This window comes from Heloderma suspectum, chromosome 2 (genome assembly GCF_057233095.1).
Source record: "Heloderma suspectum isolate Gila_16-S chromosome 2, 16-S_ref, whole genome shotgun sequence".
Taxonomy (NCBI): Eukaryota; Metazoa; Chordata; class Lepidosauria; order Squamata; family Helodermatidae; genus Heloderma; species Heloderma suspectum.
Window position 1 is genome coordinate 5,662,269 of NC_139459.1, and position 14,141 is coordinate 5,676,409.

Sequence of the window (14,141 nt, forward strand, 5' to 3'; positions counted from 1 at the left end):
ATGAGACCATCAAGTCCAACTTTGTTCCTAACCCGTCAAAGCCTATTTCAAATGTATGTTTTAACTGGGCCCAGAAAGAGCTTCCCTCACACTTCACACACAACATATCATGGGAGGATGAGCAACATCGAAGCTGGGTTTGTTCAGGATGGTGGTAGACTATGCGGCATCCTACTATATTTGCAGGGTTCCTTGGAGTCCCTGAAGGCAGATCCAGGCCTCTCATCATATTGTTAATCCATAGTCAGAGTTCGTCTTAGCTGCTGTTGAGGCCGGAACCTTTTAAACTGCTGCTTGCTTTATTTTTAATATGTGGACTGCTGCAGTTTAAAATCATATTCTTTGTTTTTAGCTTTATCTCTTTTAAAGGATGCTTTTTTCTTGCTGCTTTTAAAATAATACTTTTTAATGCGCTGCATTATTGTTTGATTGTCATATCCATAGCAACAGTGTGGGTAGTTAGGAGATCTGCCTAATGCACAGGGACGAGTGGATTCAATTGTTGCTGCGGAGCCTGTTCGTTTTTTGTAACTCAGATATATGTATATACTTAACAGAAAATACATTAAAAATATTAAATAATACTTCACATTTATATAGCATGTTGAGTATTCAAAACACTTCACATACATGATCGCAAAACCCTTACAAGCATCTTACAAGTTAGGGCAGTGGTATTATCCCCGTACTGCAGATGGGAAGGCAGAGAGAGAAAGAAAGAGAAGCTTGCCCAAGGTCATCTAGTAAGCAGAGCTGAGATTTGAATCAGGGCTGGAGTAAGCCCAGTGGGCTGTCCTTTCCCTTCTGCGTGGCTGTGAACTCACCAGGTGCTCCTGAGAGCTCCAATTTAAATGAGGGGGTCTGGCCTGAGTACTCCCAGCAGCTGTGTGTGCAAGAAGTTTCAGTCTGTTTCCACCTCCAAGCTGAGCAGCGCAGCGCAGCGCAGCACAGAGCAGAGCAGAGCAGAGCAAGCTGCTCCAGCTGGTCCAGGGACTACAGAAGCAAGTGAGCGATCAGAGCGAGCGAACAGGGAGAGCAAACAGGAGCTGGCCAGGGGAGTTCGGCAGGGGAGGTCAAAGGGGAGGCCCATAACATTTTTTTAAAAAACATTTTTTTTAAAAAAATTGTCTTGTAATACACACTTCCATACCAATGGGACTCTGTTTTTAACCTCCAGTGAGTAGAGGACAAGGCACAGGCTACTCTAGAACAATCAGAAAGCTAGACACAAAAAGGGGAAAAAGACTATGGAAGGACAAGACTCTCCAGTGGTGGTGACCTGCAAGGTCTGCGCCATGTTTGTTTTCTTGCCTGAGAACAACATGGCCTACACCTGCAACAAGTGCAAGTTGATTACACTGCTGGAAGAAAAAGTAAGTGGACTGGAGCGGCGACTGTCGACCCTCCGGGGAATAAGAGAACACGAAGAGTTCTTGGACAGAATGGTAACTACAGGAGCAAAGTGAAGAACAGAAGCTTGAAGAGCAACAGCAAGCTGAGGCAGAAGAGGAAAATGCTGAGGTGAGGAAAAAAGAAGCAGAGGGCTCTCCTTGGAAAAGGGTGACAGTTAGGAGCAGAAGAACTAGACGCCACTCTGCACCAGTGGAAGCAGTGGAGCTATGGAACCGTTTCCAGGTACTTGAGGATGAGACTGGAGGACAGCCTGCAGAGGAAGAATTACAGGGGAACCTGCATGAGAGTGAGCAAGAGGCTGAAGGTCAGTCAAGCAGAGGCAATGAAACCAAGGCCTACAACAACAAGAAGAGAAGAGTAGTAGTAGCGGGAGACTGCTTGCTGCGTGGAACAGAAACCCAAGAACATCACGAAGACCCATGGACTCGCCAGGTATGCTGTCTCCTGGGAGGATGGATTAGTCACGTGACTAAAGGGTTGCCTGCACTCATAAAGCCCACTGACAGGTATCCCTTTCTTCTCATCCTTGTGGGAACAAATGATACCGCCAAGCGGAGCTACAAAGAGATCACCTCAGACTTTGAAGATTTGGGAAGGAAACTCAAGCACTTTGGGGCCCAGATAGTCTTCTCATCCATCCTTCCAGTAGTTAGAAGAGGGCCAGAAAGGGAAAGAAAAATACTCCAGGCGAATGACTGGCTATGAAGGTGGTGCTGACAAGAGAGATTTGGATTCTGGGACCACAGGCTATACTTCCTGGAAGATGGATGTTTGGCAAGGGATGGCTGCACCTCACAAAGGCTGGGAAGAATGTGTTTGGCCACAGCATGAAGAACTTCATCAGGAGGGCTTTAAACTGAATCCTATGGAAAAGGGAGATGTAAAGTTGGGGGTAACAATGGACAAAGGCTCATGCACTGCAACGGAGAGAACAGCTCTAATAGTGCCCAATAACAGTCTTCAGAAACATGTAGGAAGAAAGCCAGACTATGAAGCACATGGTCTTCGATGTCTATACACTAATGCCCAGAGTATGGGAAACAAACAGAACAAACTTGAACTCTTAATACAGGAGGGAAATTATGACTTGATAGGTGTAACTGAAATTTGGTGGGATGACTCGCATGACTGGAATACAGCAACTGAAGCTGTTCAAAATGAACAGGAGGAATAGAAAGGGAGGTGGTGTTGCACTATATGTGAAAAATACTATCTCTGCACAGAAATACAGGCGGATGAGCTTGGTAGCCCCATCGAGAGCATCTCAGTTAAAATAAATGGAGCAAAGAATAAAAGGAACCTGGTGGTCGGAGTCTACTACCGGCCACCCAATCAAGGATAAGATGAGGATGAAACTTTTGAAAAGCAAATTGCCAAGGTTTCAAGGAAGCATGATGTAGTAGTAATGTGGGACCTCAATTTCCCCGATATTTGTTGGCAGACAAATTCTGCAAAACATGGCCCCTCTAGGAAATTCCTGACTTGTGTGGCGGATAACTTCCTCCTACAGAAAGTAGAGGAAGGAACTAGAGGTTCGGCTATCCTTGACTTGATCCTAACTAACAGAGATGACTTAGTGGATAAAGTAGCAGTTACGGGAACTCTGGGGGAAAGCGACCACGTTATACTTGAGTTCTTGGTTCTAAAGCAAGCAAAAACCGAGTGTAGCCAAATGCGTACCCTGGATTTTAGGAAAGCTGATTTTACTAAACTCAGAACAATGATAAGTAAGTTCCCATGGAAAGCAACTCTAACAAGAAAAGGAGTCCAAGATGGGTGAGAGTTTTTAAAAAAGGAAATTCTAAAGGCACATTTACAAACAATGCCAACAAGAAGAAAAGGTGGAAGACAACAGAAGAAGCCAATGTGGCTTCACGAAAAGCTTAGAGATGATCTGAAAACAAAAAAGACACATACAGGAAGTGGAAAGAAGGCCAAGAAACCAAGGACGAGTACAGGCAGGTAGCACAGAATTGCAGGGATAGTGTCAGGAAGGCTAAAGCTGAGAACAAGCTGAGGTTAGCAAGGGATGCTAATTGCCTGATTAAAGGCAGCTGCTGGCGAGATCACATCACTCCAGTGCTGAAGGAGTTAAACTGGTTACCAGTTGTTTTCCGGGCCAAATTCAAGGTGTTGGTTTTGACCTTTAAAACCCTATATGGTTCCGGCCCAGCCTATCTTAAGGAGCGCCTCCAGCAACACCAGACAGGCCGCTTAACAAGATCAGCCTCGGATGGCCTTCTCTCTGTCCCATCAGCCAGAACAGCTAGACTGGTGGGGACGAGGGAGAGGGCCTTTTCTGTGGTGGCCCCCACTCTGTGGAACTCCCTCTCTAGGGAACTCCGCCATGCCCCCTCTTTAATGAGCTTCCGCTGTGCATTAAAAACGTGGTTGTTCAGGCAGGCATTTGGGGTGGGTTAGGGTATCTTAGAAAACATTTTTATTGTAGAATTTTATTGTCTTAAACTGTTTTATTATATGTTGTACATCGCCCAGAGTGGCTGGGTGACCAGCCAGATGAGCTGTTAATAAATTCAATAAATAAATAAATAAATAAGTAAATGCTAAAAGCAACAAAAAGACTTTTTTCAGATACATGCATAATAAAAGACAGAGGAAAGAAATGGTGATTCAACTATTAAATAAGGATGGCAAAATGATAACCGATGACAAGGAAAAGGCAGAAGTGCTCAATTCCTACTTTGGCTCAGTGTCTTTTCCCAAAAGAGGGTCTATGACCCCCCTGGCAAAGGCGAAGTATAGGCTGAATGGGCAGGATTGCAGCTTGAGATTGATAGGTGTTCCTTGACCATATTCCTAATTACTTTGAATGAATTCAAATCTTCAGGGCCAGATGAACTGCATCTTAGAGTAATAAAGGAACTGGCAGAAGAACTCTCAGAACCGCTGTCTATTCTCTTTGAGAAATCATGGAGGACGGGTGAAGTGCCAGATGACTGGAGGAGGGCTAACGTTGTCCCTATCTTCAAAAAGGGTAAAAAGGAGGAACCTGGGAACTACAGACCAGTCAGTCTGACATCAATCCCTGGGAAAATTCTGGAGCAGATGATAAAGCAATCTATCCTGTAAGCACCTTGAAAACAATGCAGTGATTACTCGAGGCCAACATGGATTGGTCAAGAACAAATCCTGCCAGACATATCTGATCTCATTTTTGGATCAGGTAACCTCACTTGTGGACTGTGGGCATGCTGTGGACATAATATACCTCGACCTCAGCAAAGCTTTTGACAAAGTGCCCCATGATATCCTGATGAGCAAACTAGCTCAAAGTGGGCTAGATGAAACAATGATCCGGTGGATCCACAGTTGGCTACAGACATGGACTCAAAGAGTGCTTATCAATGGGATCTTCTCAAACTGGGGAGAGGTAACGAGCGGGGTACCGCAGGGCTTAGTCCTGGGCCCAGTGCTCTTCAACATTTTAATGAATGACTTGGATGAGGAGGTGCAGGGAATGCTGATCAAATTTACAGATGACACAAACTTGGGCGGGATAGCTAATACCTTGGAAGACAGAAACAAAATTCAAAGTGATCTTGATAGACTGGAGCGCTGGGCAGAAAACAACAAAATGACATTGAATAGGGATAAATGCCAAGTTCTGCACCTAGGAAAAAGAAACCAAATGCACAGTTACAAGATGGGGGATACTTGGCTCAACAACACTACAAGCGAGAAGGATCTTGGAATTGTTGTCGATAACAAGCTGAATATGAGCCAACAACGTGATGAGGATGCAAAAAAGGTAAATGCTATTTGGGGCTGCATTAATAGAAGCATAGCTTCCAAATCCCGAGAAGTACTAATTCCCCTCTACTCAGCACTGGTTAGGCCTCATCTGGAGTACTGTGTCCAGTTCTGGGCACCACACTTTAAGAAGGATGCAGACAAGCTGGAGAGGGTTCAGAGGAGGGCAACAAAGATCATCAGGGGACTGGAAACAAAGCCCTATGAAAAGAGACAGAAAGGACTGGGCATGTTTAGCCTTGAGAAGAGAAGACTGAGGGGAGATACGATAGTGCTCTTCAAGTACTTGAAAGGGTGTCACAGAGAGGAAGGCCAGGATCTCTTCTCGATCATCCCAGAGTGCAGGACACGGAATAATGGGCTCAAGTGACAGGAAGCCAGATTCCGGCTGAACATCAGGAAAAACGTCCAGACTGTTAGAGCAACATGACAATGGAACCAATTCCCTAGGGCAGTGGTGGGCTCTCCCACACTGGAGGTGTTCAAGATGAGGCTGGATAGCCATCTGTCAGGGATGCTCTGACTTGGATTCCTGCATTGAGCGGGGGGTTGGATTCAACGTTACCCTTGAAGACAGTTTGGAAACTGCAGCTGGTACAGAACGCGGCGGCTCGCCTGATTAAAGGCAGCCGCCGGCGAGATCACATTACTCCAGTGCTAAAGGAGTTGCACTGGTTGCCAGTTGTTTTCCGGGCCAAATTCAAGGTGTTGGTTTTGACCTTTAAAACCTTATATGGTTCCGGCCCAGCCTATCTTAAGGAGCGCCTCCAGCAGCACCAGACAGGCCGCTTAACAAGATCAGCCTCGGATGGCTTTCTCTGTCCCATCAGCCAGGACAGCTAGACTGGTGGGGACGAGGGAGAGGGCCTTTTCTTTGGTGGCCCCCACTCTGTGGAACTCCCTCCCTAGGGAACTCCGTCATGCCCCCTCTTTAATGAGCTTCCGTCGTGCATTAAAAACGTGGTTGTTCAGGCAGGCATTTGGGGTGGGTTAGGGTATTTTGGAAAATGTTTTTATTGTAGAATTTTATTGTTTTAAACTGTTTTATTGTATGTTGTACATCGCCCAGAGTGGCTGGGTGACCAGCCAGATGGGCGATTAATAAATTTAATTTTAATAATAATAATAACAATGTTCTTCTGGCCTCTTCCAACCCTAGTGTTCTATGATTCTACTTCCTGATTCACAGCTCACCCTTTGCCACTACAGTGTGCCACCTCTGAGGCTTCCAAACTTTCAGATTCTTTATTTCGTGGTTATTTGCACACAGTACATGCTTGGCCGGTCCAATGTGCACCTCTATGGATACACGCCTCCACTTTCAAGCCTCATAGGAGAGATGCTTGCGAATGGATGGGGTAGGGCCCTGGGTGAGCAGGATGGGCTGTTGTTTACCCTCTCACCTTAGCCTGTGGGCTGATGCCGTAAGTGGTGAAGGCGTACTGCCACTGCGGGAGCCCAAGATGGGTGATCAGGAGTCGGTAGTAGGCGGTGAAGGTTTTGGTGAGGAAATGCCAGTAGAGGGCTCGGTCCAGGAACCAGATCTCGGAATCGGGGGTGACAACTGGAATTGAGGAATAAGAGGCAAATATCACGCCACAGGCAAAGAACAGGAGCATCCCCCTTTTCAAGGGGTTTATAGGGGACTCTGGAATCTATGCTGGTGACTACGGGAAAGGGTGTAGGAGGAGAAGGCAACTCTAGAGCTGGTGTGGTATAGTGGTTAGATTAGGACGTGGGAGATCTGGGTTCTAGTCTCCACTCTACCACAAAGCTCACTGCTGGTACTAGTAGAAAGAGACGGGAAAGAGGCAAAGGGACTTTACTAGAAGGCAACAGGCCTCCAGTTTACAAATGGGATTGATTCAAAACAGCCAACCCTTTGGCTGTGGGTGTCTAGCAACATACCTGGTCTGGTGTTCTTGTACACAAGGCAAACCTTCCCGTTCCCTCCGCACGAGTCCAATTCAAATATCAGGCTACGAGAGTCCAAGTGAGGCTTCTCTGGCTGGTCCTTGTTACCTTTGAAAGAAAAGGCCAATAAGACAGATTGGCTTTCACCCAAGAGCCCTGGGCACAAAAGGAGGGGGAAACACAAAACATTTGGATCATGGGAAGTTCACAGCAGTGGGGTTCAGATTATGCAGGGCGAGGCGAGAAACAACGAAGTCCGATGAATTTTATTTGGGGGTGGGGGGGAGAAGAGATGCAAGACACCGCAGGGGAAAGCAGGGGGGGTGGGGGGCTGTACCTCCTTCCTCGTCGGTATCCTCCAAGTCAGCAAGAGTGGGAGCACTGGGCAAAGAGTACGCGGGTGATGTTCCAAGACGATTCAGCTTGGAGATGCTGTTAATGGTCATGGAGCCCAAGGGCATGGGGTTATCTGGAAGAGACAGCTATTACTGGGCATTTGCTGTGATTCTGTGGGAGCCACAAAATGTGGTGCTGGGCACAGAATCTCAGCGTTCTTTTCTTTCAAGCCAGTTTCTAGCCCTCATGGCTGTGGAAACATGCTTGAAGGCATGTGGGGGAGTTTCTGCTGAAACAAGAAGGGTGGCTGAGTACGTTTTGCACTGGCTGCGGGTAAGGGGCGCGAATATCTCCTTGCCCCTCTGTGTGTCTAGAAATCCTGAATGTGTTTGGCAAAAATAACAGAAGTGGCAGAATAAATTATGCAAAATAAGAAATTGGGGAAATCTGGGTAATTGGCATAATGTATACTGATTGTCAAATCCAGCTTTTCTTGGTACAAAACTCTAATTCTTTTGATGCAGAATACACACAGCCCTTGGAATGATACATCTAGGGGATGCCCAGCTTGGGGGAAGAGCCCACACTTTGCAGGCAGACGGTCCTGGCGTCGCCACTTAAAAGGATCTCAAAGTAGAAGGAGATGGGAATGAACCTTCTTTCTGCCGGAGACTGCTGCCAGAATAGAAAGCACCGGGTAGAAGGACTGATGGTTTGGACTTACTATAAGGCAGCTTCCTATGCCCGTGCACAGAGAAATCTTTCTTTTATCAATTTGTGCTTTACATGGCAACAGGACTCTTTTATACTGGGAGAGAGACCTGCAGTCTTTCTTCCTCTGGTGCTGCCTTACCCAGTCCAGCAGGACTCGCCAGGGGCTCCTTGAACTGGAAGTGGAACCTGGGAGGCCGAGGGGAAATCACTCTCAAAGAAAAGGAGACTCCTCCGTTCATCCCACTGCTGAGCAGCTCATCTCTAGCTTGCCTCCGTCACCAAGTTATGATATGGTGAGCAACAACTGAAGCTGAGGAAATGGGGTATCAAGAATCTGGGAAAGGAAAGGGATGAGGTACGCTTACCGTCAAACTTGACACTCCACGTCATATGAAAGCCATCCGTCATCAGGTAGAAATTCTTTAAATCCTCGGGCAGGACACAGGCATTCTTCTGCAAGCAAAGGGGGTGGGGGAAAGAGGAGAACTAGGTATTAGGTTAACTGTGGATTGCTTAAGCCACAATTAACCCTCATTGGCCGGGTTCGCACATCACGGAGCAACCTCCGATTGGGCTAATTGGAGGTTGCATATCCAAAATGGTGGTGGCATGTGCTGTTGCAAATTGTGGGTTAAATTAACCCACAATTTGCCGCTGTTACATGCGAATGGGGCCACTGAGTCAGACCATGGGTCCAGCTAGCCCAGTATTGTTGACACTGGCTAGCAGCAATGGCTCTCCAGGGTTTCAGGCAGGATTCTTTCTTCGCCCTACCTGGAGATGCCAGGGATCGAACCTGAGACCTTCTGCACGCAAGGCAGGGGCTCTGCCGCGGAGCCACGGCCCCTCTTACACTGTTGTATTCCAGTGTTTAGCATACTGTTTTGCTGTATTTCAAAATTGTTTTTATTAAGGAGCTGGCTTGTAGCATCTTTTCCAGTTTTGAATGCAATTGCCACACTAGCTTGTCCAGTGTGACCTAGCAATAAGTCAGTCTTACTGAATCAGTTTTTAATCTTGGAATTGGAACAGGAAAGGTGGAAATGATCCTTGCTACAAGTTCTTTTTAGGTATCTGAAGAAAACATAACTGGGAAACTTCAAGCCTTTTGGAGGAATCTCCTATTTCCACTCTCCAGAACAGAGTGCGTGTGAAAATGTCTGCTGCGGCAAGACCGTGGGCAGGACTGAGAGGCGCATCTGGAGACTCCTTGATGATAACTGGGAGCCTGGAAACTATTTCAAAAGCATTCCTGGGATGTCAGATGAAAGCACCCTGACCAATGACCTCCAGCACCGAGAGGCCAGGTCAAGCGACATTAGCAGCCCCGGCGTACAGCAGCCATCTCTGGGACGTGAGCGATGGGAGGCCATTTATAGTTCACAGTCGAAACAAGAAGTTCACCCTCGCCTCCGGTTTCAGCCCCCCTTGACTCCCTCCTGCTCCTAGCCCAGAAGCAGACGGCTAAGTTCAGTCTGCTAGTCACATCCTCTGCTGCAGCCTTCCCCTGCTGGCTGGGGGATGATGGGACTTATTATTTATTTATTTATTGCATTTATAGCCTGCCTTATCTTCACACAATAGTTGTAGTCCAACACAACTGGAAGACACTGGGTTGGGGAAAGGCTGTTCTAAATTATGTGGGGTTGTGACACCAGTAGCACAAGGGCAAGCAACGTTTGGTTGGAGAACAACAAAGAGTTATTCCGGTGTCCCAGAGATGGTCCGAGAGAGGCACTGCAGGAATTCTCTGTGAATTCCACAATCGCCTCTGGCTTGAAACGCCTGCAAAAGCTGTCAGATGGGAGAGGGTGGCGGGACAGAAGAAATGTGGATCTACACCAACGCAACTATTATGCCGCTTTCGTCTTTCTTAAAAGTGGTCGTCTTCCTCGACTCTTCTGCTTGGCCCTGTTCTTCTCCCACCGATGGACTTGCAATGTTTGCCATGGAGAACCCATCTCTTGCCTGTGGCACTGCTGTGTCCTCCCCCCCACCTACGGCCCTACATTCTTGTAGGCCTGAGGCAAGTCTGACCCCTTGCCCTGTTGCATCTCTAACTTTGCGCCCATCAGGCCAACTTGGTCTGGATTTGCACAGCCTTCTGTTGAGCTGCCTGTCCAACTGCCTGATGTCATTGCTATGTTGTGTTCCCTGGAATCTGGGATCAGAGCTCCCTCAAATCCTGCCTTTTAAATAAGCAACCGGCCGAGTGGACACCAGCAGCAGCAGAAGCCAGGGAAAGAGAAAGTTCTGCAAGGCAGCGCCGGTGGAAGCAGAACGCAACAGCAGGTAAGATTTCCTCCCCTTTCATTTTATCAGCATTAGAGGCCCCAAATTAACCTAGAAATAAAAAAAATAAAAAATGGAGGGTGCATTTCTAATACCCCTTAGCATGAATAACTTAAAATTGAAGTATTTGAATACTCCCCCATTATCCCTGCAATCAAAATATTTAAGAGTTTGTCAAGGAGTAAAAAAAAGGGTAAACTTAGAAAACATGGAGGAAAACAGTCCCTACAACTTCATAAAACACCATAGGTTTTAAAAATATTCCTTGCAAGTAAAACTCTCAGCAAAAGCTTTACTGCACTCTGATTAACATTTGGTAGGGTTTCCAAGTGCAATGGTTTCAGGGGCCACACCCAGACCAGGGGCTGCTGGGTGGCCCACCACTCCTAATGCACCGAAAAACATGGAAAACATGGAAGGCAGGACCTCCTGCCACCTGCTGGATATATCATGATATTGGGACTGTCTGCAGGTTAGGCCTATCACAGAAATGATACCGCAGAGCTGGACAAGCAGGGCCGGTCCTCTCGGGGCCAGTACAGGCGCTCTCCAGGGACATCCCTCCTGCAATGCCTGGCTCTGAGGAAGGACCCCTCAGAGCCAGGCATTTGGGCCTGGCCGGCTCTCTGAAGAGAGGCCACCGGCCGCTCGCTCTGAGCAGATTTGTAGAGCGAGTGATGGCAGCAGCCCTGGGACAGTGGGGTTGAGAGACACGGGAGTGGCAACAGGGGAGGCAGATGGGGTGTCAAAGGCATGTGAGCAGGGATGAGGAGGAAGGATACAGATGTGGCACCACAATGGGGGCGTGGCAACGGCGCATGCGTGCTCTTCCGCCTTGGGTGGCAGGATAACTTGTGCTGGCACTGTGGGAAAGGCAGAGGGGAAAAGGCTCAGGAACGGTTGGAGCACCCCCGCCCCCAAACGAGGGAGTCTAAGCCAGCCTTCCCCAACCGGATGCCCTGCAGATGCGTCGGACTGCAATTCCCATCATTCAGCCACGCTAGGAGTTGCAGCCCAACACACCTGGAGGGCACCTGGCTTGAAAAGGCTGGTCTAAAACATTTGGAGCTTTGATCTGTGGAAGCTGCAGGGCAAACAGAAGGAAGCGGTTCTCCACACAACGGGAGACCCCCTCGAGGAATTCAAGGCTGCAGAATGCAGCCAGAGCTACTCGCTCCCATTTATATGGCTGTTTAAATGATGATGAGCCAAATTCAGAAGGTTATGTCTATGAATGGGGATTAGCAATGATAACCCAGCAGAACCTCCACGTCCACAGGGAGTGTGCCCCTCCAAATGTCATAAATAACAAGGGAAGCAGGTCACCTTCAAGTCCTGCTTGTGAGCTCCATGGAGACGTCTAGCTGGAGAAGAGAACTGCTGGATCCAGCAAGGCAAAACTCGCCTTCTTATGACCTAGCGTGGCTTCCTCTGTATCTCCATCCCCTCACTCAACATGAGCTCTGACCCAAAAGGCTCAGTGGGTGGTCTTCATTCCTACTCCCTAGAGCAGGAGCCCCCAACGTTTCTGGGTCCATGGGCACGTTTGGAATTTTGAGGGAGTGCCATGGGCACTCTCACAAAATGGCTGTCATGGTGGGGGCTTGCCCATTCACAAAATGGCTAACATATTGGGTATACAGAATACTCATTTCCCGGAAGGCAAACTGGTGATATGAAAAGTAACTTGACCAAGAACCCCCAAGTACAAGGCAGAGGTGAGCACACCCTTGAACCCATTTAAAGATGGTGCTGGAGGGCAGCACTTGGCTTGACAGGTTGCCAGCTTCCCAGTTAAAATGTTTTTCTTTATTTAAAAGAAGTCTTAGGAAATCAAATAAAAATCAGGAGGGCAGGAGCCTGGCAGGTGCCAAGAGAGGTGACCACAGACATCATGTTGAGGCCCCAGATGTTGGCCTGGCAAAACTCGATCCCAGCCAATTTTCTCAGGACCGGGATGGGGAATGTGTGAAGCTCTAGATGTGGCTGGACTACAACTTACATCATCCTACACCACTGGCTATGCTAGCTACGGCCAAAGTCCAACAACGTCTGGGGGGCAGCAGGTTCCCCATCCCTGTTTAGTGCCTGTGGATTATGTGACAATGGTGGGCTCTCCCACCCTGGAGGCATTCAAGATGAGGCTGGACAGCCATCTGTCGGGGATGCTCTGACTTGGACTCCTGCATTGAGCAGGGGGTTGGACTCGATGTTCTTATAGGCCCCTTCCAACCCTGCTATTCCATGAATCTATGATTCTATGAAATCCAGGAAAAACAGCATCATCTAGCAGGACTGGACAAAAAGGCCGAAGAGGTAAACTGATGGAAGCCGGCTCCCTTGCCATAGTTCCCTACCCTGGAGCTGGAGCTCGTCAGCCACAAAGGGCGGCTTCCCATACAGACCCTTTCGAAAGGGTTTAGCCTTGGGACGCCCAGTTCTGCTCACTCCAGCCAAATACCTCTCTTCCCCCGGTCCCCAAAACTAGCAGCATTGTGAGCTGCTTTGAATGCTGCGAAGAGAAAAAGTCAAAGATGCATATAAACAACAGGCAAGGTACCTGCTCCCATGAAACGATGGTGTGGCGCTCGGCGGGTTCCTTCTCTACAAATATCACTTCACTAACGCCCGGAGAAGCTTCTGCAAAAAGAGGAGCAGAGATTAGGATGTGTAGTCTGGAGGGGGAAGAGGTCAATAAGCACCAGGTAACTCAAACGAACGGTCACTGATGCATCCGGCCAGCACCACCTACTGTGACTGGCGGTGGCTCTCCGAGGTCTCTGAAGGTGTCTTTCTTCATCTGGGTAGTGGAGATCTTTTTTTCTGGTGATGCCAGGAATTGAACTAGGGCCTCTGTGCGCACAAAACATGTGCTTTGGCACGGAGCTATGGGAACTCCTGTTTGTTCGGCAACGTTGCTGTCAGGGATGAGTCTAAGTGCCTTGAGGCGTCTGATAGCTCTGATTCTGAACCAGTGCTGGAGCAGCAGCTAGATCAGAGGCTGGGGGAGGGACCCTCCCTAGTGAGCCAAGACGCTGGAAGAGAGCCCTCCCAAGACCTTGGCCATCAGATGGCCCAGACTGAGCTCCTGTCCCCTCCCTCCACCGTAAGAACGCAAGTTTCCGAGGAGGAGGAAGAGGGTGTGACTTGAGAGATGATAGGGCACGACGCAAAGCAAAGCAGGAAAAGTTAGGGGTAGGGCTCAGACGTTCCACCTGTATAGCCACTCTTGGAAGCCAATGTAGGAGGGAGCCACCCTAAGGGAGGGGCATCACCGAGAAGCTACGTTGGCCGGGAGGTTCACACCCCAAACGGATGCCAACTTTCTCTCCCTCTGCTTCATCTCCTCAGCTTAGAGATTGTTGATTAGTTGTTTAGAGCCTGGGGGCAGCCTGAGAGCTTTCCTTGAATCGGCATTTGTAGAGAGACTAGGCTCTAGCAAAATAAAGTCGTATTAGCCTGAAGCTTTGTCTGTTGTGGTGTCGATTGTGAAGGGAAAGGACGATCCATATCTGGCAGCTGCCAACAACGGCTTTTAATCTCTTGTACGTGGACACGGATGAAGGCAAGAATACCAGGCCACAGAGACCCTTGCCTTGTGGGAAATGGCAGCCAGGAAACAGGAAGCGAGGATCAGCAGGGAAGGAACAGGAAGTGGGAGGCAGCATTTAAGGCAGGAGTGGGCAACTTGTGGGCAATAC

At 48.4% G+C, this 14,141-nt stretch overlaps 1 protein-coding gene across 4 annotated transcripts in view; it reads right to left on the bottom strand.

Annotated features, from left to right (window-relative positions):
• TPGS2 (tubulin polyglutamylase complex subunit 2) overlaps positions 1-14,141 on the bottom strand; it is a 45,157-nt gene that overhangs the window by 24,404 nt on the left and 6,612 nt on the right. For 3 of the 4 annotated variants that reach the window (XM_084832833.1, XM_084832831.1, XM_084832834.1), the window contains exons 2-6: positions 13,001-13,080; positions 8,514-8,601; positions 7,436-7,567; positions 7,093-7,206; positions 6,588-6,748 (exon numbers count right to left, since the gene is read on the bottom strand). In XM_084832833.1, the coding sequence (XP_084688959.1) occupies positions 6,588-6,748; positions 7,093-7,206; positions 7,436-7,567; positions 8,514-8,601; positions 13,001-13,080 (575 nt within the window). Of the gene's footprint in view, positions 1-6,587; positions 6,749-7,092; positions 7,207-7,435; positions 7,568-8,513; positions 8,602-9,999; positions 11,304-13,000; positions 13,083-14,141 lie in introns of those variants that run through there. The other variant, XM_084832832.1, reaches the window with a different exon arrangement.